The sequence below is a fragment of the Cyclopterus lumpus genome, chromosome 11, assembly GCF_009769545.1.
Source record: "Cyclopterus lumpus isolate fCycLum1 chromosome 11, fCycLum1.pri, whole genome shotgun sequence".
Classification (NCBI taxonomy): Eukaryota; Metazoa; Chordata; class Actinopteri; order Perciformes; family Cyclopteridae; genus Cyclopterus; species Cyclopterus lumpus.
Genome location: NC_046976.1, coordinates 6,946,078 through 6,973,727, shown reverse-complemented (window position 1 = coordinate 6,973,727; position 27,650 = coordinate 6,946,078). Strand labels below are relative to the sequence as shown.

The window sequence follows — 27,650 nt, the reverse complement described above, 5'->3', positions numbered from 1 at the left end:
CTGGTATCAGAATATCGGCATCAAGCAAGGAAATGATAAATGATAAATACGTAATGCCTGCATGTTTCACTCTTCAGAGCCCGCTGTCTTTAGTCAACCATCATAATGTCATAAATCTAATATACCTTATTTGTTTGTATATACATTTCCTGTACTTTAACTTCTCTCAAAGGTTTGATTGGACATGAAGATTCATTTTTTTGTGAACTAGTAATATTAAAAGCACAACATCATAAAGTGTATTCACAATAATGTAGTGCTTTTTATTTTAAAAAAATCAAAAAAACATATAAAACAAAAAGTAAAAACCAACAGCATTTTTCATGACTTAAGAATCATAATTACAAACTTTTAACGAGTGGAAGAAGTTTTTTGACAAACTGTACACATCACAAAATGTCCACCAGTCTGCCATTTACAATGCTTGCATCTTATTTTGTGATTGTCTAAAAATAACTAAACGAATCACACAAAACACACAAACACAAGTACAAGCATCGTTCAATGAATGCCATCACAAAACGGAACCATTTCCTATTTGAAAATAAAAACAAAAATAATAACATGATATCGGGTCGACAGCTTTACTTTTGCTTCCGTCAACGTTCAAAAATATCATAACATATTTATGTTGGTTTGTTTTTTTAGTGTTCAACACTTTGCAGCAAAAAACAAGGAGTACGTTTCTCCTTAAAAAGTTATATTATTAACAATATTCAGTGACAAAGGTGTCGTTGTGGAGTCACTGTCTTGTCCCGATGCCTTCGGTGTCCATCTGACATTCTTCTTGCTCATGCAGTACATAGATGAATTTCATTTATAGGCAACCAAAACTCAGCGTACGTTTTTATGTCGTCAGGACAGTTATGGTGAGTTTTTCTGGGCATTAAACAAATCATTTTCCTCCGAGCTTAAGTGTCTTCATTATAGTAATACAAACGGAAGAAATTATAATATTATAATAATCGTAATACATTTAGGGCTGATTCCTGTACAGTACAATAATAAACAAAATCCATTTTTCAAGATATTGCTTTTGGAGACACTCCTCAATGTAAGTGTGTATATTTACATAACTTGGCACTGTACAGCTCTCCGTTCCCCGTCCCTCCCTCCGTCAGTGTCTCGTTCTCGTTAACCGCACTGGGACATTGCAGGCTGTCCCTTTTTAGCAGAGGCATTTGGGGGGGGGGGGGGGGGAAATCTCCTTAAATATCACAATTTCTTTTTAAAACATTCTCCATGGCAACCAGGAACATAGTCGAAAGAAAGAAAAAGTGTTACGCCCCTTGCCCTCCTAATATACACCGCCCCACCCGTCTCACAGAATATAAGAAAATATGACCATCACGATACATTTTATGTTAAGTATTGTTTTCCATAGTTTTCTTAAAACTGTTAATTGCCATCGAGCCCTTAATTTTTTTCTCTCCATTTTTTGTTTAAAAAGGTATATCTTCAAGAAATCTGGCAGAGTACAGACACACACTGAGTGTGTACGCACACACACACTCGCACACAAGGCAGTCGGAGAGCACGGCTGTGTAAGGCGTTACAGTTGAAGCCGGTGTCCCCCCGAAACGCCTGATTTAGTTAAGCTGGTGAATCATGTTAAGACGGGCAAAGCTGACTGCCTCGCAAGAAAATTAAAGATTAAAATGAAAACCTCAACAAGACACTTTGACCAAAGCACACACTCAATCTTCCCTCCCCTCCCTTTACTCAAAAAACCAGCACACCCCTCGGCTTCTTCTGTTCCTAAATGAGTTAACTACTGTATAACAGGAAAAAGATAATAGACTTTTTAACTCGCTTTTTTTTCTCCTCCATTTCTTTTTCTTTTTTTCAGACTGCATCATCTAATACTGTGAGAGTGTTAGTGTGTTTTCGTTATAGATACATTACACAGAGCGCCACAATATCCATAGTACCAAAAGTGCAGTTCGCCACCCTTGTTCTCTCCCTCTCATGAGCAGCATCTGAGCACACTGCTCAACTTACATTTCCCGATGCCATCCCCCCCCCATGAGGCCCGGCGCTGATCTTCTCTCATCCGTTATGTTTTGCCATCGCAGCTCGGTCCCACTAGGGGGAAAACATCTCCAGCATTCCCATCCCCCCCTATCCATCCCTATTCAGTACCACTTGTTTCATTTCTGATGTTTGATGGGGGAGTTCATCGGCCGTGTCTGTAATATTCAATGCATTTAAGTGCATGGGTTATTTCTCCTATGTTCATTAAAAAAAGAAGAAAAAAAAGAAGGTTTTGCATCATACTACTTTCAGCAAGAAGTCTGGGTCAGCTCTCTGTTCACGCTCCTTTAGAACTCCTGAAAAGCTGCAATTGCCATGGAGTCAGCGATTCCAAACCCCCTCCACCCTCTCAGTTGAGATGACTAGTCTTGGAAGAGGTAACCTGGAAGAGGCCCCTAGGGACGCATTGTGGGCCTTAATGGTCGGACAACCAACAGTGCAGCATTTCCCCTCTTGCTGCCTCTCCAGGTTCTGCCCTTGCTCACAAACAGGAAAGGCACGTAGCAAAGTTATTTTCTGCAAACAAAATCACCGAATCCGAGCGTCCGTCTTCGTAGCCGGCGGCCTGCGCCCTCCTCCAGGAGATAAGATACATCTATGGCTGTTGGAAGAACACAGGGGGGGATAAGAGCTTAAAAACAGCCGACACATAGCGTATTTTAATCAAAGTAATCAAAAGGTGTCTCTTCTGTTACTGATGTATCAAGCTTCAAAGTGCTGAAAAAGTCTGACAGAGTTGGGAGTCTATCTGAAACCACCCAACAGGTGCGTTACAGGTAATCCACAAATAAAAGATTAATTTAAAAATCAGTTTCTTTGTCAGCAAATGCTACTGTGCTTCAGGCAGCTGCATTAATGCGTTAGTCTTTCAATACTTTCTGACTGCCTCGTCTGTCACACTCCAGTCTCAGAACCCATCGGCTAAAGGCTGACACACTTCTTGGGGCAAGGGGCTATATTTCTGAGGTTCTGGTGTCGCCGGCAGACATCTGGCCCGAGACTTCCTAATCCATGCTCTGCTTGTTGTTTACAGTCGGATTCATAACTTGAGATGCAAGAGTCGGAATTGAGACGTGTCGGACTGCGTTGTTTCACGAGCAGCTGCTTACAGGCAAATGTTAAACAAATAAAAAGCCAAATTTTCAGACAATCGTGCGTGAGTTCTGAGATTACATTTCGACCGATGCGTCCCTCCTCTTTTGCTCTCCACGCGGACTGTTAACCTGCATTCTATCACAGACAAAGTTTCATAAACATAGCTCATTTTGCATTATCACTGAAAAGAGTTCTATACCACTGGGGAATAAGTCGTATCAGGCTTCGGCTACACTTGTTAGCAGGAGGGATTCATTGATGGTTTTCAGTCTTTGAGACTATTTCTCAATACACCAAGATTAGCTACTGAATGCCAGTGTTAAGTCTAGATTTAGATACTTTTTTTGTAATACTGCCAGCAGATTGAAGCAATGACTGAACAGACTGACACACTGCATGGGAGGAAGGGGACTTGGACAAAGCTTCAGATCCAAAAAACAGAGATTGCCTTCTGATGGATGAATGCCAAAAAGAATTTAACATAAATATGAATAACAGCTAAATCGGAGCTGCAGATGTTGCTCCCTCTCCGTCCCCCACTCCCTCCAATGCAGTTTTGTGCCCCAACCTTGAATTTAACCATTTAGAAACCGTGTATACAATGTTTTATCCAACATGTGATCTGAAACTTAAAAACCCTAAATTATCTGATGACCTACCCCCCTGCTTTGTTCCCGGTCCCTCACCATTCTTGTTGGGAGTTCTGTGCAGCAAATCCAGCAGAATTTTGTTGAGCCGTTCCCTCTGGGCCTCCCTCTTGCCCAGCACTGGGTGGTGTAGCGGCGAGGAGGCAGACGACAATGGGAGTTCGAGCATCTCTCCCATCCTCTCCGCGGAGCTGTCCTCCAGCTCCCTGCGTTCCTCAGACTCTTGCCTTTCCTCTTCATCCTCCTTCTCGTCTTCATCCTCATCTCCCTCCTCATCTTCCTCCCCTTCCCGTTCCGGTCTTCTAGGCTTAGCTGAAAGAAGTTCAGGTTCGTCTGGATTCATGTCCATGTCGTCCTCTTCTCCTCTCCCGTCTTCAGCTTCCTGCGGGAAGTCGTCACCCCGGTCACAGGAAGAGCCATCGTCCTCGCAGCCTGCACTTCCTTTGGGTTGTTCGCTCTTCCAGGCAGAACGACCTCCGTTCCTCTTGTAGTTGTCGGGAACGTAGTGAGGCTGCAAAGATTTCATAATCAGACCAGGGTCAAACACTATTTGTAAGTATTCTAATTTAGCCGGCTTTAGTTTCTGATAGGGTTTGCAAATTGACAATAAAATCAGTGCAACATAATTTATAAATGACCCAACAACAACTCTCCTCAAGTCTATTAGCATTACAATTTACACTCGGCACAATTAGTTATAATAATTCATGAAACATTCCACAGATACCTGAATGTGGCTCACTGCAAACAATGTGGTTTGAAACAGAAACAAAAACCAGTTGCCAAAGCGAAATGTGCCCTGGGCTGTCATATTACCTCCACTCCTAAAATATCTTTCAGTGTTTATAAATCAGTAACAGATCCCAGTGCAGCAGCCCCACCCTGTCTGTACCCCCATCACCCTCACCGAGAAGTCTCTTTTGGGTGCAAGCCGCTTGGGGAAGTGGTTGAAGGCATATGGCTTGGTGCAGACTGGGAAGCGGTTACGATGGATCTTATAGAACAGGTGAGCAGACTTGTCCAAGCGGTAATCACAGATGTACACGTCCTGCTCTTTTACACTCTTTGGCCGTCCTGGAGGAAGGAACACATTTTGTATTAGCCAGGAACATCTGTAATTTATGTCATTATAAAATGTGAAGAAAAGTGTAGAGTAGCTTTGGTATGTTCGAGCATGTCTGAGGTCAGCGGTGTAGTGGTTGTTGATGAGGTGGGTGGAATACTAGGTCGGTATACTCTCCTATATATGCAGACCTCCATCTTCTGTAGATGCTAAGTACGAATACAACCTCACTTCAAAACCGCCCAACTCTCCCTTTAACCTTGCTTTATCAGTGATGTCCTGCTTCATAAACATATTTACATAGATTACAAGTACATTTTATACAATTTACTGAGCTTTACTCGAGCAACGAAGAAAACTCGGAAAGAGTTGCTAGTTTAATAGGGAAAAAAAACTTCAGATGGCTCATGTGTGAGTTTGCAGTGTGCGTTTCCCCTCACCTTTGCAGTAAGTGTAGAGATCGAGGACACAGCAGGTTGCCACCACTGCCTCCAGGGGGATGATCTCATAAAGCGGCATGCGGAATAACTCGTTCTGGTAAAATCGCCGTGATGGAGAATGATGCGTCTCGTGGGGACGGAAGTAGTGGTGGCCAAAGGCAAATCTCTCACCCCTTTAGAGTTTGAGTGGACAGAGAAAAGGCCAGCAAGTTAAACACTGTAATGCAACTTGATGAGCACGACAATATTCTATTCTCACTGGCAGGTATCTAGACTACATCTGATGAACTCACTTTTCATTCTTCCAGAGTTTCTCAATTCGGAAGATGTCGAGTTTGTCTCGGTTGACGTGAGACAAGAGACGGTACGACTGTCTGACAGGCTGTCCCTCAGGTGTGCGTCTGCTGTCTCTCATCAGATACACACAGTCACCTGCACACAGGACACAGACGGCGGACTCAGTGTAACATTTCAGTGCAGTAACATTTCGACAGGTCAAAACGTTTACAGGTAAAACGGTTGCATAGAAAGTGGCTTTAACGTGCAAAAGAAATACAGCAATGGACCATAAAAGGAAAAAGACGGCAAGCTAGTAAACATTGAAGGATTTAAAATACATAAAAATAAAAAACAGATCAGCATTGAATAACACATGAATAATAATAAGAAAATACATTCAATACTTTGGACCTCCACCATTAAGACAATAAAGTTTGTTGAAAAACACTAAATGTAGTCTGAACTTTTGTTTGTTTACAATAAAAACTCCCAGGGCACCCTAAACACCAGGCTGTATCCCAACATCTCTCATCTGTACAGTTTGGTGCTCTGTAGCAACTATAACCACATCAATAGTGATGTCACATTGTCCTGGAGTAAAAACATGTGCATCACTGCACCAAAATGAGAAGTTAAATCTTTGTAGTTCAGCAAAAACAAGATTGTCAGAGGGCTGTAAAAGTACAGACACTGGACCATGCCAAGCTTTTGTGAGCTCATAACTGCTGGTTTCTATACCTTGATGTAGCAGCAGATCATCTCGAAGGAGGCAGATGTAGTATACAGAGCCAACCTGGGCGTAGCTAGGCTGAGGTATCATGGGAACTTCCTGTAACAACAACAACATCACATATGAGTGAGACCAGATGATATGGCTGGGGATAAGACCCAGACAGAGACTGAGGTTCAGCCTTCATGGGCGTTTCAAGGGGATAGACGTACCCTTTCTACAGGCCGAGGCTCACACTGCTCACACAGGTAGTGCTCCACCTCGGTCTCCAGCCGCATGCAGTCAAAATGCTGCCACACCTAGAGTGACAAATCAATTGTTGAAATCAGGTGAAAGCAAAAATTGGACAGTTGAATCAATTACTCCCGAGCTGATAGACAGTGACGCACTCTTTACAACAATAACAACAGGTATGTTCTGAACCTGCACTACTAACACACACATAACACAGTAACAATCTCCTCAATTTGCATATGTGGTAGTCTCAACAATCAATATTTGTAATGCACTCCTTTAAAGAAGTGAAATCCATCTTTCTTTCTTTCTTTGCTACTATAAATTTGTGTTTGACACCTCACTTCTTACCATGCACTTTTCACACTGGATCATAAGGCCTTCATCCTTGTACATTCCACAGATGCAACGGATGACGTCGTCGTCTTTGTCGTGCGGCCCCGGACCGCCTCCTCCTTGGTGGCCATAGTCACGCTCCAGCGAATCAGAGCTGTCGGCCTCGCTGGCCGTCTCGCCCACAATCTCATCAATCTGGACAGCAGCTTCATGACGTGCGCTGTAGTAGGCTTTACGCAGGCGACAAACATCCCTGCCGATCGATGACTTCCTGCCATAATATTTCTGGTGGGAAAAACAAATAAAATATTTTCTTTGCCAAAAACAATGAATTTATAGGAAATATTCCTTGTTAATTGGTGTGTTCTGACGCACGACACAAAGACAAAAGGCCTCAAAACTGCATAAAGAAATATCATATCTAAAAAGGCACCAAAAGATGCACTCAAAACTGTCTCTGCGGGTGCCAAAACTTTACAGTTCTCAATTTAACAATACGCCACATTCCCCTCGTGCTATTTTCAGTCTGCCAAACGGGGTCTTGGAACCAAAGGGTGAATCTAATTTAGACATCTACTTCAGACCTCTATGACTTGTAGAGTAAGCTCCTCTGAGAGGCTTCAAGTGGCACTTGTTTAAACTTTCAAGCTATACAGATGTAAATCAAAAGGGCCTGTAACATAAACATAGAGGATCAGCAGTCAAGAACTTCTACCCCATTTGGGAGGTGTTTGTGCGCAAGACAGGGGAAAAATAAATGAACTGAGTGGGAGGAAAAATGTATTAGAGCTGCACAGTAACAGCTTGAATGATAATTTTCATGAAGCTTTTTGATATTGATTGGGCTCCTGTGATAAGTGTTATTAAATGATGAAGACTGGATGCTTCAGCAGCCTTAGCCTTCATGCAATTATCACACTGATCTTTCTAATGATTGTTGACATAAATCTGACAGGCGGAGAAGATATATTACATTGATTAAGCCTTTAGTTTAATAGATAATTTACAAATGATGACTGTTGACAGTGGGTTTATATTTTTTTCACTGGAGGAACTTTCCAAAGAGATCAAGATCAGCTTGCAGGACTCTAAACCCGGATCTAAACCTGAGCTCTGGCCAGAAGAACCAGGGATTAAATGTCGTTCTTGTAAGATAGTTCAAACTGTAAAGCAAGCCTCTAGTCCGGGGTAGTACTGTCTGGTGGTTCAGGAACTATCAAGGAAATGCTTTTACGGCTTCACAGGGTCCTGGGGCATTCCCGATGCTAACAGAGCTAACAGTTTAAATCTCGGGGGAACCGGAGGTAGGGTGCTACGCTTTTGTGACAAAGCAGTTCCACCACACGACGAGGGACGACGTTGTCCGCTGTAAGCGCTGTGCAGTGCGGTTGGGGACACACGCAGCTTCCATTCACATGATGGTTATGAAGTACTGTTGCTATCTGTATCATTTTAAGGGGACTGGTACCTTAATTCTTTCAGCGATACCCATCCCTACTAACTTCTAAAGTCTCCTTTCAAATACTCAGATCTTCTCCCAACAACAATTGCTGCTCCACTGAAAGAGCTGTGAAATGATGCATGTAAACAGACACAAATAGCATTGTTAGCAACCGATGGGACACTGGCCTACCTCTGCATTTCGGAACACTTTGAGCATGTCTGTGTCAAACGCCTCTACAGTCTTGTAGTGGCCCGTGAGGATTTGCTTCTCGATGGTGCTCAGGTCCAGAGGGTCAGACACCTTCTCATAGTACTGGCTGTTCCTGAAAACACAAAACAGACGGATTAGTCGCTGCATTTCTGGTTTGAAAACATTTTGTGCTTATAAATCACTGAGTCTATAGAGACTTTAAGTACGACGCAGTGCTGGCCGACCATGACAGTGTTTGTACCATGTAGCCAAAAAGAAATAATAAGCTGTTATTGTTTTGAAAGTGATTACTATCAATACTAGACAAGAATCACAGCACGGGCTGTCACGGCTGAAATGAGTGGCACGAGATACAACTGTGTGGGTGCTGTACACTGGTAGATAAAACAATAACACTGCCGTCTGGAAAACAGTAAAACATTATGAATGAACAAGGTGTGCACTCTTACACACTCTTACCTCTTCCTGGATGGGAGGTTCACCAGCGGCGCAGCAAGTGTCTGGCCGGCTGAATCTGAGGAAAGACAGAAGAATAACCTCCTGTCATCATGTTTTAATCATAGAGCCTCATCATTCAGTGGACATTAGATATTAGAGTCACTGACAGATGTGTTTAGAGGACTGATCAGACCTCCGATAAAGCTAGAGGTCATACTAATGAGAATATTTGATAGACATTATAGACACTAACCCTTGTAGCTGGTGATCATGTCAGAAATCTCCTTAAAGATGTGTGCGAGGCGAGCAGTGCGTGTGACTTCTGTGTTTTCCTCAGCGGCAGCGAGTCTCCGTGTGCGCACCGACCGCGACGTCTGCAGTGCCGAGAACTGCGTCAGGAAAACGTCTGAAAACGAGGTACGAGCATTATGGATGCAGTTTTTACACAATTTCACCTCATTTCAGATCACAAATGTTGGTTACAGCTACATTAGAAACAGAAATAGTTGTACATTCCAGTGTTGCCTTAGACAACATATTTATCCTGAAGCACTTCAACTGTTAAAATAGTAATAAATGTCCGTGAATTCTCAAAATTGTTATCACATTGTCTTCACACCTCGAAGCGTGTACACTCACCTGACTTGATGTTGCCATCGTCACGGATCACTCCTCCCCAGCGCGTGTACAGAGAAAGGCTACCGCCGTCCCTCTCTCGCTCACCCTCTCTCTTCAGCAGCTCCTGTTTCTCCCTCATCTTCTCCCAGTTCCTCAGGAGAAACACTCGGTGCTTCAGCACAAAGTTCCTAATGAGTGAGGGAGAGGGGACAAAAGTGTGAAGATGGCATGTGTTTGTGGGGGCTAACATCAATTCACACCACTTACTTGAAATCTTAATACTTCTACACCATTCTGTTAACGAAGTACAGAGGTGGAGAGCAAAAATCGCATCCATTTGATTTAATTGAATTATGTATTCAGAAAGGTAACCAAATGTTGCGTTTACTTAAATATTTTATTTTGCATTCAAATTGAAATGTAAGCTATCTACCGTCGATGCGCCTTTTTGAACCCCTTTGTCAAGAAGTTTGACAAAAAAGTTAGCAACAAAATAAAAAGGCATGTGTCAAAATGTGGAACTATTTAGTTCTGTTTCTCTTATATATTGATTTTGTGTGTGTGTGTTTGTGTGTGTGTGCCTGCGTTCACCTCTCTCTGTTGGACATGGGCTTCATGAGATGAGGGTAAAACTTGTTGCTGTCACTCGACTCTTCCTCCTGAAGATAGAGACAGTTGTATTAAAGCACCGATATTAATGGGAAACACCCCTTCGACTAGTTTAAATCAGAATTTGACAACTTCTTCTAAAGATTCATACTTAAAACCATGATGTATACTGCAGAAAGCATGTTGGAAATATACCATGGTATACTGTACATTTTAGGTCATACCAGTCAGCCTAATTCAAAAGACTACCCTGAGTTATTTTTTTTGGCACCTTGTGGCCCACTCAAGTACCTCTGAGACACACACACACGTTCATGACCTATATAGGCACTGCACCTGCCAAACTTTTTACAGCCAGGCAATAGCTAGTTATATAACAATATACATTAGTTTAAAATCAAAGAAAGTGTTACGCAAATCCTTATGGTGGTATCCATTTGGGTAGGTAAGAATAAAACATTAAGGACTAATTCCAATTATTAAGAAATGAAAACGTCAAGGGTTGTTTGCTCTAGTATTATAGATCTTAAGTAAGGGTGAAAAGATAACAATTTATTGAAGTACATTGATAACTCACTCGTTTCTTGAGCTGGTGTTTGGACTTCCTCTTCTCCTTGAGTCGACCCAGTCGCCGAGTCCCTCCGGTTTTCGCAGGCAGGCCATTAATACGCTGGCTCTTCCCTCCGATGATGCCCCGGCAGCTCTCTGAGCCACACATACATGCTTGCTGTATAGTAAAAGAAAGTGCAAAAAAAAAAATGCATTCATTTGTAATAGGGGAGAAAAGTGTCAAAATAAAAGAAGCCACGATGAAATCTCTAAGCATGAAATATACAACGCGTTGTTCCGCGAGGAGGTCAAAGATGGCCACTGGGGATTTACCTGTTCTTCTGTATTGAAGGAATGGAAGTTGTAGTCATAAGTGAGCTCAATGCTGCTGGTGATGTCCTTGAGAGCGAAGAGACCTATTCTGTACACCCCATTCACCGACCTAAGAGAGAGTCACAGAGAGGTTAAGCGAGTGGGTGCAGCATTCATGCGTTTAATTTTATCGTTAATTATAAAGCATGAGAGGGTTAATGAAAAAAAATAAACAGGATTCAAATCAACAACTGCAAACATGCCAAATGGAAGTTTAAAGGACGGATTTTACTGATAAATGTTCAAGATCATAGAAAAACTGTTTTCTTCATAAATAAAGATAACACAGGGTGAGTAATTGATATCGGCCATTTTAATTCTATTCCAATAAAGAACGTTATATATTCGCCTCCTCCACATGTAATGGGAGATCAGATTATTTTCAGGTCAAGCTTTTACCCTTTTGGTGAAGTTAAAGTCTTATTTCCATATTGACTTAAAACAATGTTAAACTAGCCCGGTTCGAATGACATCTGAATGAAGGCATTTTAAAAATGAAAAAAAGAGAAGAGGACTGGTCTGGTTTTCATTTGCTTGATTTGACAACCGCTCAACACATTTGTCCTCTCCATTTTACCCTTCTCCAAACCAAAGCTGTGCTCCAACTTTTCACCATTCTTCTAAGAATAAAACACACTATTCAGTTTGCCAACCACATGATAATGTATTCCTTCTACAGGGGTAAAAAGCTGGTTCAGCGCATTGTCTTCAGGCACTACAGCTATATCTGAGGCCCGGCTCCATGTAATCTCTCTTCTGTGACCAGATGGATGACTCGTCAGCCTTTGTGCTGAAAATCCTCCATCCTTGTGGAGTCTATTATTTCAGCCCAGCCACTCAACAAACTATACACACAAGCAGTCACACACACATACACCGACCAGAGTCCTAGATTATGAGCGTGTCTATGCTGGAGGGCAGAGGGAACAGTTTGATAGTGGACCTTCTGGAGGTCGTTAGATGTCCACAATCAAACCTTCTAAACTGTACCGACACATGCAAACCACATCTTAAAGAAAATTCTAGGTAGGTTTCGCATATAGAAGACCCGCACTCAGAGGCCTGCTTAGCCCGGTCTCCAATAGCAGTGGATTGAGCCATGCTGTGAGAGCAATCCCTCCGGAAACCAGTGAATTGTTTTGGCGTGGTGCAAGGCCTTTAAGCCATTTAGGTCTCTGAACACTGGCAGAGACTGGCTGAGGGGATCTCATCAGATTACCACCACAAGGCCACATGAATAAGGTTGGGGTTACCAGGCAGCGCTCTCTCATTTAAAATGAAGTGCACCTGCTACACGTGTCCCTTTTAGAGCTTGCGTAAGACACCCAAACAAGGGCAAACGTACACTGTGGATACTTATCGTGTTGAACTGGTTCAACTGTAATAAATCCACAAACCGTCAAAAAACTTTAAAATATAACAAAGAATTTCTGCCACATTGAGGGACTCTATCAAAAAAATAAACACACATCTACATGCATTAAAGTGGCCAAACAGTTTTTGATCATTTGATAATTAGAACGTGGGGTTACTTATAATGAAACCCCTATTATCTGAAAAGATGTGAGAAATCAAGAATGAGCCAGACTTTTAGTGGCTTGACTGGTTTGGAAGGATCATATCTTACCAAAATGAATACCTTTCTCTCCCTTCGGTTACGTTCACTATACTCAGTGTGCTCAAAGAGTGAGTAAGACATTACCCAACTCATCCAAATCACCAGGCACACAAACAGAAAGCAATTAACTGAAACTATTAAAAGGTAGTAATAGGCTGGTATTTTCCAGTTTGTTAACCGTAAGTGACGAAAGCATTAACAAAACAAAATACTGAATTATCAAGCTGGAACATTTTCCAATCAGCTTCTCCCTCTCCTCTCGCAACAATCCCGCCTCTTTAATGCACACTGTGACTGTTGATGTACCGGACAGTCCTTAAAGGCTCCCCGTGGAGTTTTAGATCTTTCAATCCGTGGGTCTGTGTTCTATTCGTTTTGTGCATGCACACAAGGACACACATGCATGTGGGTGACGCGATAGTCATACCAATGGTGTCACGCTATCCCACGGACATACCGGTGGCAGTAACAGGTCAAGATATACTAAATTGTGCCAACAAGGACAGGGAAGGAAAAGACGGCAAGCTAATAAACATGGACTTAAACAATGCTGGATTCAAAATACTTGAAGCACAGGAAACATGCATGTTTTGACATGTGTAGGGCCCAGATATATTAGAAACAACACCTTGCATTTTAAAAAGGAGAAACCAGTAACAGTGATTGTTTTGGTGACATCTTGTTTTACTTGTGACGGTGGTTTTGGTACACTGATGCTGAGTTGGTAGCTCGTTAGCTGAAGACAAGTTACATAACAATCGTGGCCCAATGGCCCTTTTGCCTTCTTCTGTCCTGTGCTTCCTCAGTCTTTATCTTTTACTCTCTACTGTTGTATCTGTTAAATACCGCCGAGCCAACCAACATCGTGACTTCACAAGTTTGAGACTTGCAACATGGTGGAGCTTCTTATTAAAGTGAAAATCAATTTAGTAAATCAGCTTAACTTGGTTAACGGTTTCATTTCTACTTTAAAGTCTCTCCTTTGAGAATAAATAGTTTTAAAAAGGGAATAAGTCATATTTTGGGGTTTTATGCAGAACGCCTTTTGTCATCAGTTAAACTAATGCAGTTATGACAGGTCTGGATCATTTATTCGTCTTTACCAACTTGTTGCAAATGCTCATACTTTTGCCTGAAAGGGCCAAATCTGTGCTTTGGTGGGAACCCAAAATGACTACAAGAACATCAGGAGGGAACTGCTTTAAAGCTGTCATGACACCCACCACTTCTGCATTTCACAGTTGGGTTCACAGCTGTGGTTTATGAAGCGTGCCTCATTGCCCATTCTGTAGCTGTCGATCACCATGCCGCTATCCAGGTTCAGACAGTATTGGCCACTGTGGGAGAAGTACTGCTCCATCATACGGCTCCTGAAGTATGGTGGAAGAGAGGGAGTGGAAGATTAAAGGAGAGCTTTTCATTCATTTCCGTGTCAAGATAAATTGTGTCCTGGACTGAGGAAACTTATCAAAGCAGAATTGCAGATGCAGATCATTCAAAATCTTCTGAAATTCACACGAATTTCTTGCATAATAAGTGATCTGACAGTCTCACCTGAACTCCTGTTCGCTAACCACCTCTCCCAGGTACTCGATGATAAACTGTCCAGAGCGAAGTGTCTCCTTGGTGCGGATGCCCCAGCCCTTGCCCTCAGCACGGAATCGCTCCAGGCACTGGACCCAATCGTGTCTCTGGATGTGCTGGTTGTCACACAGATCTCCAGAGGGACAGGTGCTGGGAGAGCACTCTGCAAAACTCATCCTGGGGAAATAGGCAATGTAAAAAATTATTGAATGACTCTTGACCCATGTTTATCCTCTATTCACTTTTGCTTCATTACTAAACAAACATCTTTACAACAACGGTCATAAACAAATAAGACTAACCGGAGTACTGATTTTTGTAATATAACCAGATTTGCAATGGGAAACTTTTCAAAAGTCACGATTGCATGCTGAGGTTCGTCTTTACCTGTTCAGACATTCATCCAGGCAGCCTTTTTCAGCCGAGTCATCACACGGTTTACAGCTGCATGTAGTGGTTTCATAACCAGAGAGAGGCTTCACGTCCACATAGACATCTGTGACACAACCGGGGATTACAGTTTTACATTTACACTCATGAAGTGTGACCAGCAGTGGGAACATCAAGCATTTTTATTCCTGTTTTGCAAACAATGCTTGTAATTGATAACAAGGACTTCAACACAACCAATTTAGTACAACACAGAAATTCATGTCCATTCATTGATCAGGCTCCCAATTACCCTCTGGCTGAATCACTGGAACAAAGCCGGATACTCACTTGATCTGATCTTTTTATAAAGGGGGACATCCGGCCTCTTGTATAGCTGAAACACACAAACAGAACTACCTGTCAATAATAATTCACTGTGAGCATGGGAAAACCCTAAAAACCACTTAGTGCTCAACACGATTAATAACCTGATCATGTTTCCACAGCCATAAGATGTCGTAAGGCAACTGGAAATCAATGCGCTTCTGTCTCAGGTACTTCCCTGAAAAAACAAAGCAAGGGAAATTTAGGACAAGAAAATTAAACTGAAACATACAAGAAGAGGGAAGCACTTTTTGACCATAAACATAGATCCCATTTATATTCACATACCATTTGGAAATTAGAAGTTTGACCTCTTGATGAAACATATTGTGTTTGTCATCTAGCATAGCTTGATATATAAGCCTGTGGTTTCTAAAAAGGGAAGGGTCCTTTCTAAAAAGGGAAGCATGACTGATGTAGTCAAACCTTTACTAACCGCACCAGGAAACATAAATAACTTTGAGTGGTCAGTTCATTTTTGTTGTAATTCCATAAAATCTTGTGTTTTGAAAATAGGAGTGCATTGAAAAACAAAAAGTGATCAAATTTGAGACTCACCAACATGGATAGGAGCTGGAAACAATCCAAACTTATGTTCCCCAGGTATGTATTCAAGCTTCTCTTTCTTTAGCTGCAGAAGCTGACTCCGGGGGCTGCAAGGTGTACAGAAATGGTGAAATGTAATGACAGTTTATAAGCACTTTAGAAAAACTGGATATGGTGCAATGATCTCAAATAAGCGTCAATATCAGGAGATGTAGTTTAAGATTTCTTTGCAACTCACTCTTCGGTCTTGTACACATCAGAGTAAAGTCCCGCCTTCTGAAACTTCTTCTTTGGAGGTCTGGCCGCTCTCTTCTCACGTTGGCTAGTTATGGGTATGGGCGGAGCTTGTTCCTGGGAGACGGTGGCTGGGCGGTCCGGGGAGCACTGGCCATCTGGCTTGCTTTCCATTGAGCTACAAACAGAAGCATGACTTGGTTTCTAGTGAGGACTGGATTAAATAATGTTCCTTTAAATAACAGCATTGAATCCTAACATGAATACTCAGGGTAAATCGTTGTCAGTGACCCACAGCTGAAGCTGTAGAAAGGAAGTTTAACGGTTTATGTGCAACAGTGTGGTGAAATGTTGCTTACCCACGAAAGTGCTGGAGCTCATCCTGAGTAAGCCAGCTTCTTCCTGTCCCAGCTCTGGATCTTGGTACTAAATTGACCAGGTTCTCCTCTCTGTCAGGCAATCGCTCCTCAGTTATTTCTACCTCCCCGTCCTCTTCTTCCTCCTCCTCCTCTTCCTCATCCCCATCTCTATCCCAGTGCTTCTTCTTCTGACTTTTTCGATGCTGACCCTGGACTACCGCCTCAATAGCATCTGTAACAGTGTCCCCCTCCCAACATTGTCCACCTGCTGGCCGTTCTGTCCCCCTGTCTCTGTGCCGGGTCTGATTCAACTCAACCACTGGTGGTGGGGATGGTGGCGGGGAGGGTAACGGGTGTTTCCTGGGACGCCCGGGGCCCCTCTTCTTCACCACGTTGTTTCCTGTACGCGCCTGTCTCTGAAGCTTCTTGGCACGCAGGATTTTGTTGACGTGGTGCAGGCTGTGTTTGGATGGTTGAGCCCGATGGGAGTGGTGAGGCAGGGAAGCATCTAGGCAACAGTCCTGGGAGGGGGATAGGCAGGAGGAGGAAGCAGAGCCGTGGGAGTGAAAAAGTGAGGGTTGGTGATGGTGCTGCTGGCGGTGGTGCTGCATGGATCCTTCGAGCCCTTCAGGGGGCGAGAGAGCAAAGCCTCTCGTCTGGATACCTGATGATGACCCTGGTCAAAGAGCAAGAGGAAATGGATACTGTATGTGTAGCACTAAGTATGAAAGCACACAGTACACATTCATAGAAATTGTTAGCATTTGTAAGTTGCATTAGGAAAGGTGAGACAGTCAACAAACTGTGTGATACTGTCCTAAGGCTGTTCCTAAACTGAATCACAAAGTAGTCTATCACAGAAGTTTATTAATTACAACTTTTACTTTTTGAGCAGAGGTGAGATTGTTTGAAACGGTTTCACACATTTAAATACAAGTAATTGGCTAGCACACAATAAAAGACTGTTAGCCTTACCAGGCTGGTATTTGTAACATAAGTTCAATGGTAAAAGCAGTCACAGTTACATAGAGTACTTTTCTTCATCTATTTCCTATTTGCTAGCTGCTCTTGATTTTCTCTCTCCTATTGCTGCTTTACATCGTTTTCCATTCTCACATTGTTCTTCAAATTTCTCCTGTTTCCTCATTTACATTACTCTTAAACACAACTGCAAAATAAAGATGAACATCTTGACGGTTTACACTGAATTTGTGAACGTTTCCATGTAAATGTATAATTTTTAATAGAATAAGATTCAGAAGTCTATGGTGGAAAAGCTGCAAAAAAGCACCTGTAACTGAATTCTTACAAATAATATACATTTAGATTAATACATCGATACTAGTTGTACTGCTAGTACACATCCATCAACACCACCAGTGTGTGTCAGACATGAGTCCAGGATCAGTGGAAGAGGTTTGTTCCATGTCCAGTGACCCTCAAAGACTACACAGTGAGATCAGGGATTATATTTGTGACCCAAGTCAGTAAAACAGGGTCAAAGTTGGATGACAGATTAAAACGCTTATCAGAGAGGACAACTGTTTTAAACATTGCATGACTACTACTCCATTCCCCTGTAATGTGTGAACAGCTTGGCATGTGATCGTGATGGTTATTGTGCATGGTGTGAAACAAGTTTGTCATCCAGGTTGAATATGGCTCAGTTAACACTGGTTGATAGAAACAACTTCACTCAAAACTTCAGTCACTATGCATCTGGGGAGTTTTTTCTGATCCGATGTGAGGTCCTGGGACAGGGATGTCGTATGTGTACAGATTGTAAAGCCCTCTGAGGCAAATTTGTAATTTGTGATTGTGGGCTATACAAAATAAACTGAATTGAATTGAATCTATCTACAACCATCCTACCCCTCTTTTCTTGTGTGCCAGCCTGTTCCCCACCCTCCTCTACCTTAAGAGTCTGCGACCGCTGGATGACCCCGACTCCTGAGCTCTAATCCAGGATTACCCTGCTGTGGTTTGAACTGCACCATTCTGCCTCAACTGGGACAGCTTCACATCTCACTAGTTAACATGCACATAAACACCCACCCGACTGGTGCTCACACATAAACCCACATAAGCACATCAGTCTTTGTCAGGGGACACTCATGAAGGCCATTTGCTGCGGCGCTGTGTCTTACATCAGCAACATTAGCTCAGCCCAGTTGCTGGGTGTACTGAAGGATAGCACTAGGCCTCACATTGTGGGCTTTTGAGGGAAATGTCTACTAAATATAGCATGTTAACAAAACACTCCACCCCTTTTGCTCTAGCAGGAATGCTATATGAACTGTGGTCAACTGCAACTATCCACACTCAAGAGGAGCCCGTTTAAGTCACTACGCATGCTTTTTTTTGGGGCAAGTCCGTAACCACTAGTAAGAGCGACCAAATGTCAGACAGTGTAAGCACAGGCAAAGTCACTATCTTTCAAGGGGGCTTTTTTTTCACTAAAATATAACTGGCTCATTCCACTTAGTGTTATCTTTGTACAGAAGGGAGACAGCTGAGAGGGATACAGAGACATAATAGATAATGTCCTTGTGTTTGGTCTAACCATGAATGAGGTAAGGATGGTTTGTAATCACTACACAACTTCTTAGCACTATGAGAGATTTTCAGGAAATACACCGACTTCACTGAGCAGAGATCAAGCCAGCTTTGAGAGCACACTTGCTGTGCCATATGGCAATGTCTGAAAAGGGTTATTGACCAAATACATAGTTCTGGAACCGGTGCTGGATCTAAGGGATAGCACGCTGTGCTAGTTCCACTATAGCTGTGCCAAACCATTAAGCTTGTCAGACATCAGCCAATCATATTCAGCCACAGGATTCTGGATACAACTGCATACCCAGAACTGTTTTTGGAAAATTTATTTGGTGCACAATTGACTCCATTAACCTCTAACAATGTCAAATTGAATTTGGGTCAATAGCTCGTCAAACTCAAATGCGTGTAGGCCTATAGCAACGATAGAATGCAGTGACTTAAATGTCTAAGGCCTACTGACTGTAAATGGGTCCCTGCTGGTATCGTTACTGGTTACAAAATTAACTATGCATATGCTTTTGTTCGCAATATTTGTTTAAATATCAGCACATTCATAAAAATAAACTAGACTTACCCAACTCTCTCCTTTCTGCTGATGTTGAACAGTCCTTCCTCATCGGCCGGTCAATGCGGGAGAAGGTGGAGGTCTCTGTGACTACCTCAGTCTTTCTGTTTCTGCCCCCTTTGAGCGTAGTGCGGGTGAGAGCAGAGGCAAACAGATTTGTAAGGTTTGGAGAATCATGGGCTCCAGGCTCCACATCCTCCGTGGGACTGAGAGGCTCCTCATCCTCACTGTCTGAGCAGCCTGCTAGGTCTTCAGCCCGTTCGTCTGTGAAGGGACCCTGTCCAGGTGCCACATGACTCCGTGAAAGCTTTGAGTAGCTTGCCTTAGAGCTGCCCATCCTGAACCAAGACTCTACTGGATGGTGGCCTTTCGAGCTGCTGCCCAGTGCAAGCCTTGAGGGGCCTAGACAGGACATGGAGCTCTCTTTGCGTTTGTACCTTTCTGCAGATGAGGATGAGGAAGAAGAAGGGGAGTTGGCAGAAGTGGAAGCGGTTTGCTTGCTGGCACTGGTGCTGGCGGTATCTCGTCCAAAGCGGCATCGTTGTAAAGATTCTGCCATTCCTAAACTGCCAACTTGCTCCCCTTTCCCTGATGTTCCACTCTCAGAAACCCCTGTACTTGCCCGGCTTGCTGAACCTCCTCTTGCCGCTTCCTCTCTGTCCTCCTCAGCACAGCGCTCTCGGTGTTTGTGTCTGTGTTTGTGTTTGTGGTGCCAGTTGAAGGAAAGCTCAGAGGACATGGGTGGATACAGGACAGGGGATCTTCCTCCTCCAAGGTACTCTTGCCTGAGAAGCTTGTGTTTTTTCTTGTGAAATTTAGAGGGGTTCAGCAAGAGATGTGAAGGGTGGTGATGATGCATGTAAGATGTGGGGGGAGGAGGGGGGAAAGACGGTGAGTGGTGAGAGTGGTGGGATGGGGCTGTGTGGGGTGGCTGGTGGTGTGGGTGGGGATACAGAGCGCTAGCTGGGGGATAGCCTCTGTAATAGCCCAAACCCAGGGGCCCAGAGTAAGGAACACTGTAGGAGGGGTGGTAGAAGCCTCCACTGGAGAGTGGAAATCCAAGCCCAGGTACAAAGGGAACCTCAGACATGGACTCCCTCAGTTTGGGAGGCCGCCCCCGTTTCTTCTTCATGTCTGGTTTACGAACATAGTGCAATGGGTCACAGGAATATGCAGGATGGGAGTAGAAGCTGCCGAAGTTTACCCTGAAAATTGTAGGCAGGAGATCCCTGTGCACATAATGATGTGGAGGAGGGCCACCTGTGCTTCCTATGCCACCACTGGCTCTGCTTCCCACTCCTGGCGCTCTACTTGTTCCTGCTGCTATGCCTACTCCACTGCCGAGCCGATGCCCAGTGGTACGGTGTGCTATCCGTATTTCACTCAGTCTCACAACAATCTCTTCTAGCTCAGCAAGAAAGTCTGGGTCATGCCGCCGGGAGCGCAGCTGCAAGTACTTCTTCTTGCGTTTCCTTTTCTGTCTCTTTAGCTTGTCATAGCCAGGGCACCCATGAGTGCGGCGTTTGCACTTGTGCTTATGTTTGTCCTTATGTCCCATTATGGAGGACGCTGGAGCTGCTGGATGAGGTCTCCTGGGATCTGGTGACAACCTTGCCCCTTGGGGTGATGGAGAGGGTGAAGGATGTTCCATGAGCACAGCGGAGTGACACCGCCTGCCTCTGGAATTAAGGCCCACCCCTGGACCCATAGCTGAACCAATGACCCCAGGCATTAATAATCCACTGCCTATCCCAGTTGGCATCCCAATTACACCCAAGCCACCCGCGCCCCCAGCTTTCTCACCACGGTCAGAGGTGCTGTTATTGTCTGTTCCTATACCACTGTCACTGGGCACGGTCTCCTCACTGTGTGACTCACTGACTGGTGACGGAGTGGCTTCTTTTAGCTCACTGAGGGGGGCAGGGGAGGTGGGATGGAGGGGCCTAGAAGGTGAAAGCTTATGATACTGGTAGTGCTGCCTGTAATGGTGGTGGTGCTGGTATCCACGGCAAGATGACTTTTTCTGGGAAGCTGCCGTGGCCATAGATGATGACCCAGGGTTGCGAGGATTAGGGGCGGAAAAGGTTGGGGGAGGGAAAGAGAACGTATTGTGGCTATGATGGGGGTTAGAATAGTGAGAGTGACCTGCAAAGTGCACTGAGCCTGGCTCAACAAAGCTGACATCGCTGATGGGGCTGTGGCCTCCGCTAGACTGTGAGAGGGAGGGGGAAGGAAAGACCTCTGACGAGGAGAGCTGGTGCTGTTGATGAGACTGTAATTGATGATGATGGAGAGGGGAAGTGGTGTTTGGAGATAGGAAAGGTTCTTGTGGTGGTGTTGTAGCTGTTGAATTAGTTGCTGATTTTGGTTTGCGGCCTCGTCTTTTACCCATGTAGATTGTGCCCTTTTTACTGACATTAATTTGTGGCCCTAGTTTCCCCCCAAAAGAAGCAGCCAGGGACGACAATGATTGGGTTGCAGCTTCCACAGAGCCAACCACCACACTGGTGGGGCATTTAGGGGTGTCTTCTGGTCTTGGGCCCAACAATATTTGACTGAGAATACGCTTCCGTTTCATACTTTTCATCTTATTGATCTTGCCTATAATAGTTTTCATGATAAGCTGCCCATTTCCTTTGCTGCGAAACCGTTTGTCTCCCATGTCCCCTGCCTCTGGAGCCAACGTGGGAGGCTGACCCTCTTGGGGTAAGGTAGGAGGAAGGCGCTTAGGGCGTCCACGTTTTCTAGGCATAGGTTTAGGGGGGTTCAGGTCCACCTCGGGGTGAAGAACAGGGGGGTCTTGCTCTTCTTTAGACTTCAGTAAAGATGAAAAGACCTTAGAGGGAGCCAACTTGTTAGGAAGGCACCCACGGGCCAGAGCGTCAAGCCTTGGCATTATAGACTTCGGCCTTCCTCTTTTCTTAGGCTGGGGTGGGAAGAGCAGTGACACTGAACTTTGTGACACAGGATTTGGTTTGACCTTATTTGGGTTTGGAGGCCTACCAACAGGTCTCTTAACTGGTGGTGACAGGGTTTCCAAGCTTGACGATAAAGGCAAGGTGGTTTTGCTCTGGTCGAAGTGACTGTCCAGGCCGACTCTTTGACCCTGCGCCTTGGTTATAACACGGCCCCAGCGGGGTTTCCTTCCCCTGCGTTTTTTGAGAGGTTTGCTGTCCTGCTCTGCTGGAGAGTCTATGGATGAATCAGGAGAATCATCCCTCAGAGGTGTTAGTGGACCTTCGTCATCATCTGGCTCCGGTGAAGGAGAGGCCCTTTGTCTTACAGGCTCAGCAGGACTGCTAGTCCGACCGGATCGGCTACTATCCCAATTGGGACTGCGCTTATTTGGACTAGAGCTCTTCACCCTCTCAACTCGCAGTGACTGATTATTAACTCCCTTGTCTTTCGCTTCTAGTTTTCCTGTTCCTGTCTGAGGAGGGCACTTGGTTAAGTCTCTAGGGTTGTCACTGTCCTGCTCCCTCTTATTTGCACTGCTTTCTTCTGCCAAGGCCGGACTCTCTCGTGAATGGTGTCCTTGTGAGGGAGCAGGGGAGCCCAGGTGAGTCACTGCACTCACTGTCCTCTGCTCAGCTGAGTTGGTGGAAGAAGATGAAATGGGACAAGATGGCAAAGATGTGTTGTGTGGTAGGCAGTGACCTGGACGTGACTGAGGCTTAGACATGCTACTGTTGTCATTGCTGCAGTCCTTTGACATGGCTGACAGGCAGTTATTGCTGTCGCCGATGCTGTTATCGCTGCTGCTGCTACTAGCTTTCTCATCTCCTTCCGTGTCCTCCTGCCTCAGTGGTGTCAGGGAAGGGGAATTTTCCATAACACTGTCTTTGCTTCTAGAACCATAGGGCCGACCAGGCGGTCGTGACACAGGAGGCGGTGGAGAAAGGTGAACCATTCTTGAATATGTGTTCCTATTGGCCATAGCTCTATCTCGTTGCTTGGCTGTGGGGGCCATAAAGCCTGAATTTGGGAGAGGAGGAGCGGGGTCAATCTTTGTATGTTTGGCTGGTTTAGGGGTCTTTGATGGTGGGCAAGTCGCTATGAGTTGAGCTAATTTCTCAGTGATTTTGGGTGCTACCCAATTTTGAACACTTTTGTCCTTGTCTCTCTGATTTTCAGTGCTGTATGTGTATTGAGTGGGTTTAAGAGCTTCAAAGCTGGGTTCCTTTGATGCAGGTAGTGGTGGAGAAGGTGAAGATGTCCGGGGGTTGGGTTGTAGAGTTGGTGTTTTCTTCCCAGATGGATGTGTTTTACTGTCTGGTGGAGGGCGGTGAAGGTTAAGAGATCTCTCAGATGTGGTGGCAGCTGCTGCTTTTGTTTCTGGCTTTGTATCAGACTTGCAATCCATCTTTGGTGAACCCTGGAAAACCAAGAAAGAGATGGCCAGTTAATAATGATGGCAAGTAAATGATGGTGTGTTACTGATGAGTAATCTTTTATTTATAACATTAAATAAATACACTGTCAAATGTCTATATTAAATGGATTTATAAATGCATGTATGCTCAAAGTTTTTTCTCTCCATGCTTGAACACGTTTTAACTAAAGTCATACAACGATATCTTATGACAAATTTGAGAGAAATGTGGCAACATTTAGAGCAGCTATGGTGCTACTGAACCCACCACCTCTGACCAGAGACGGACCCAACTAGAAATACAAACTATCAATCGAAAATAGGTTGTTGTACCCCTTTACAAAACGCAATTCATTGATAAGATTTTCTGTTTGCTGCTTCCCGGGAATGCTCAGGGGTAAAGTTAGACTCAGCTCAATAACACTTATGAGGGTCAGATTGGGGACAGAAAGGGAGAGCTAGAGACAGGGTCATGCAGTAGAGGGGGGTGGAGAGCACATGGCTGTACAGAGACAGAGGATAGATGACACAGACGAAGGGAGATTGGAGGGGGCGGTGCATGGTGAATAGGGACAGGCCAACAGAGAAAACAAAGAGAACTAAAGAACAATTTATGCTCGACTCTTTATCTGTGCAATAAAGTGGTCATTACAGAGGTAACCTTTTTGCGGAACACTGCCTTACTGACGACTGACAAACAATTTTAAGGAAATAAGGTAAATGTACACAAGTATGTACATAGAATAAATATAATACAGTGAACATGCTGGCTGTCAATACTGAATATTTACTTGTATCAGAGTTAATGTAGTGCTGAATCAAAACACATAAATTGATTGTTCCCCCTCCTTACCCTTTTTGCCGGAGTGCTCCCATTCACTTGGGTGGGTGACAGGGTGTTAGTGCTGGTGAGAGGAGGAGCAGGGGGAGGTGGCGTAGGAGCTTTAGCAGAGGGCGTTGATGAAGATGATGAGGCTGGCCTGTTACTGGATTTCTCTTTCTTATCTTTGTCCCTGCCATGTGGACTCTGGCTCTGAATACCTGCCCCATCACCTGTAGCCCCTGCACGATTTCCACGAGCACCACCTCCTCCACGCCCCGTATGCCTCACAGTGGCCCTGAAGGCTGGTCGGCACACGTAATTCTCCAAGATCTTAGGGGGTTTCTTCATGCGTTTTGCTTGAAGGCCAATCTTAAGTTTGACATTGCCCTCGGAAAGGCTGCTCTCTTTGATGGAGAAATGGGACTGGTCACCTCCAGTACCTCCTGGCCCACTTGCTCCTGCACCAGCAGAGACAATGGCAGCTCCTTCCTTCTCTCTGTCTCTCTTCTTCTCTTCCTCCTCGTCTTCTTCTTCTTTCTTTCCACCCCCTACCTCCTTCTCTTGTTCCCCTGAGGGGACACCTGAGAGAGGAGGGGGTGGAGTTGTAGTCCCCACATGATTTTTCGGATCCATAAGAACTTTACGGGATGTGCAGGTTTACTAGGGAAGGGATGTGGTGGATACCAGGTAAAGTGTTTGTTGGGGGATGGCAGAGGGGTTAAGGGGGTAAGGGGGAGGGGGATAACGGTGAGGGTGAAGCTCTCCTTGTTTTGTGGTGGCTTCTATCCCTCCTTGGCAGTCCAGCCCTCTTTCTCCGTCCTTCAACTGTTGGAGTAAAGATAGGTAGAGCAGGGAGAGAGAAGGAAAGAAAGGACAGAGGCAGGAAAAACAAATTCCACATTAGTCACCGCAATACAGAACTTCAACCAAACAGTGACATATTTAAACATCGCCCTACAACTGAGAAGTATATTATGTCTTACAATGAATGATGCTGCAAAGGCAGCCGGAGAGCAAAAATGTCTATCATTCATTTGGTTATAGGCTGTCGGTCTGGGTGACTTTTTAATGGTGTGTTCGTCCTCAGTCTGACACAATCTGTGACCTATTTATACAGCTATGGCTCTTCAACCTGAGACATGTAAACTTAGGTTCAAGGACTCAGAATTGTCCACCTTAGAACAAAAAAGCCCATGCAGTCCAAACTCAATACCACAGTGCTGCCACATCCTTCCACGGTGTATCAAAATAAGATGCCAAATAAGCAATATCCCTATGTTCCCTTATTAGTTGCAGTGAAAACTGGTGCCTGTGATGGTGGCAAAACATTCATACCCTACGCTAGCACAGCAGCATAGAGCAGCTTGTTTCTTAATTCTGCTCCTTAGAGGACAGCCCAATTCAATGGAGTTGTCTACCGCTCCCCATGGTCACTGAGTGATTTAATGCGGATTCACCCCCAAGCAGGTGCTTTCTCTGGATGAAGTCATTTGGAGGCAATTCAGAACTGTGACCTCAGCACATTGGGCCCTCTGGGACTAGACAGAGGATCCGGCCGCCTTTCCCAGCCTTCGCCAGCAGCAACTGAGAGTGAGTGATAGAGCGTCAACGTGCCGGCGGTTTCTCTGCGCCCTGCATTAGTGGAAAGCACTAAAGGAGCCACTTAATGGAGCCTAAGGAAAGTCATACAAGTCGACACATCACTAAAGTGTCACTGCAAGAGAAAGAATAAATCTGCCCTACACAGTCTTAGACTATGTTTGTTTTGGATTACTACTGTGGAAAACAGTAGAAGGGATTTTTTATTTTTGTTGAACCAGTTATCACAGCACGATTTTGGGAGTTTGGCCTGCAGTTCCCCCACGCCCTTTTTTGTGTTTATGTCAATTACTCACTCTATTTCACCTCAAAACTCGCAGACTCCTCCTCTCTACACACACCACACTCAAATCACACCTCCCTATTTTCTTTAACACTCCATCAATCTTCTGTGTTCTTTTACCGTCTTCCCGAAGCATTTCCGACTATTTTGTAAACTTAGAAAGCAGTAATAAGAGCACAAAAACTAAAGTCACTGTGTTCCTACTTTAATCAAAAACACATTTCAGCCCCCCCACCACCCCGAACCAACTCCCCTTCTCCCTGTGTTCTCTCAGTGACAAATGTTCTCCTCATTCTTTTATACTAAGCGCTCACACTGATACTAACTGCTTCCACCCTGACAGCAGCTATGCCAAAAATAAGCCACTAAAGTACCAAACTCGTTGAAAGGCTACTGATACAAGTCTTGAGAAAAGGCGTCCAGAGAGTCAAAACATTCCCCTTACCTCGAACAAGCTACGCCAGGTCATTTACTGGCATTTGTTCTCCTGTAAATGGTCCGACACTGGGACGAATCACTTTCTGATGTGTGATTTGAAACACTAAAGCACATCATGTTCATGTTTAGCATCAAGGTACTTTTGCATTCACAAAGCAGTTAACGCCGCTTTGCAGTCATTTAGTTTTTCCCAGTCATACTGCAAACCATGAGAATGACAGCACTACTTCAAAAAAAAAAGAAAAAAAAAGAAGAGACATCAGTCATGCATCTCATCTGCATTAACTTTCAGAGAAATAACCAGGAGCTAAAGAAGAAAGATGACACATAAAACACATTGAAACACAATAAAATAAAGAACAGTAGAATCACTAATCAATATCAGGCCTGAAATGGCAGAACAGGCCGAGAAGTAGTAAACAACTTCCAGCACCCCCTCCCATTACTTTCCTCCCCTTACCCCCTCCCTCCACACTTTTGCACACGTTGTTCATAACTGCTGATTTCCCCTTTGGCCATAGCAATAGTATCCAACCAGCCCACCCCCCACATCATTCACAGGAGGGCTGGCGTCCGCCCTCAGAGCTCCGTGTCATTCCCAGGGCTTTTACTCCATCGGCATTAGCCTGCTGCTGTGCTTCGGGGGGTGGCAGCCAAATTCCTTTACTACTACCATTAATTTGTCTCATCGAACATGCTTGAACAAGATTCAAAAACCCATCATGGCCTTCAACTAAAGAGGCGGCTATAATGTTTAAACCTACAATAAAGGGGGCTGGGATGACAGGTGTCAGTCAGAGCAGCACCCTGACAACA

General features: G+C 44.4%; 1 protein-coding gene across 3 annotated transcripts in view; it reads right to left on the bottom strand.

Moving 5' to 3' along the window:
* Positions 1-233: 233 nt before the first annotated feature.
* Positions 234-27,650, bottom strand: part of ash1l (ash1 (absent, small, or homeotic)-like (Drosophila)) — a 29,191-nt gene continuing 1,774 nt past the window's right edge. For 2 of the 3 annotated variants that reach the window (XM_034544513.1, XM_034544514.1), the window contains exons 3-27: positions 24,545-25,339; positions 19,329-23,694; positions 16,196-16,871; positions 15,841-16,014; positions 15,615-15,709; positions 15,161-15,234; positions 15,021-15,066; positions 14,688-14,796; positions 14,271-14,477; positions 13,940-14,086; positions 11,060-11,168; positions 10,755-10,904; positions 10,160-10,227; positions 9,590-9,756; positions 9,204-9,356; positions 8,972-9,026; positions 8,492-8,624; positions 6,874-7,143; positions 6,501-6,587; positions 6,297-6,387; positions 5,573-5,711; positions 5,280-5,452; positions 4,684-4,850; positions 3,789-4,287; positions 234-2,635 (exon numbers count right to left, since the gene is read on the bottom strand). In XM_034544513.1, the coding sequence (XP_034400404.1) occupies positions 2,544-2,635; positions 3,789-4,287; positions 4,684-4,850; positions 5,280-5,452; positions 5,573-5,711; positions 6,297-6,387; positions 6,501-6,587; positions 6,874-7,143; positions 8,492-8,624; positions 8,972-9,026; positions 9,204-9,356; positions 9,590-9,756; positions 10,160-10,227; positions 10,755-10,904; positions 11,060-11,168; positions 13,940-14,086; positions 14,271-14,477; positions 14,688-14,796; positions 15,021-15,066; positions 15,161-15,234; positions 15,615-15,709; positions 15,841-16,014; positions 16,196-16,871; positions 19,329-23,694; positions 24,545-25,147 (8,850 nt within the window). In that variant the 5' untranslated portion in view covers positions 25,148-25,339 and the 3' untranslated portion in view covers positions 234-2,543. The remainder of the gene's footprint in view (positions 2,636-3,788; positions 4,288-4,683; positions 4,851-5,279; positions 5,453-5,572; positions 5,712-6,296; positions 6,388-6,500; positions 6,588-6,873; positions 7,144-8,491; positions 8,625-8,971; positions 9,027-9,203; positions 9,357-9,589; positions 9,757-10,159; positions 10,228-10,754; positions 10,905-11,059; positions 11,169-13,939; positions 14,087-14,270; positions 14,478-14,687; positions 14,797-15,020; positions 15,067-15,160; positions 15,235-15,614; positions 15,710-15,840; positions 16,015-16,195; positions 16,872-19,328; positions 23,695-24,544; positions 25,340-27,650) is intronic. The other variant, XM_034544515.1, reaches the window with a different exon arrangement.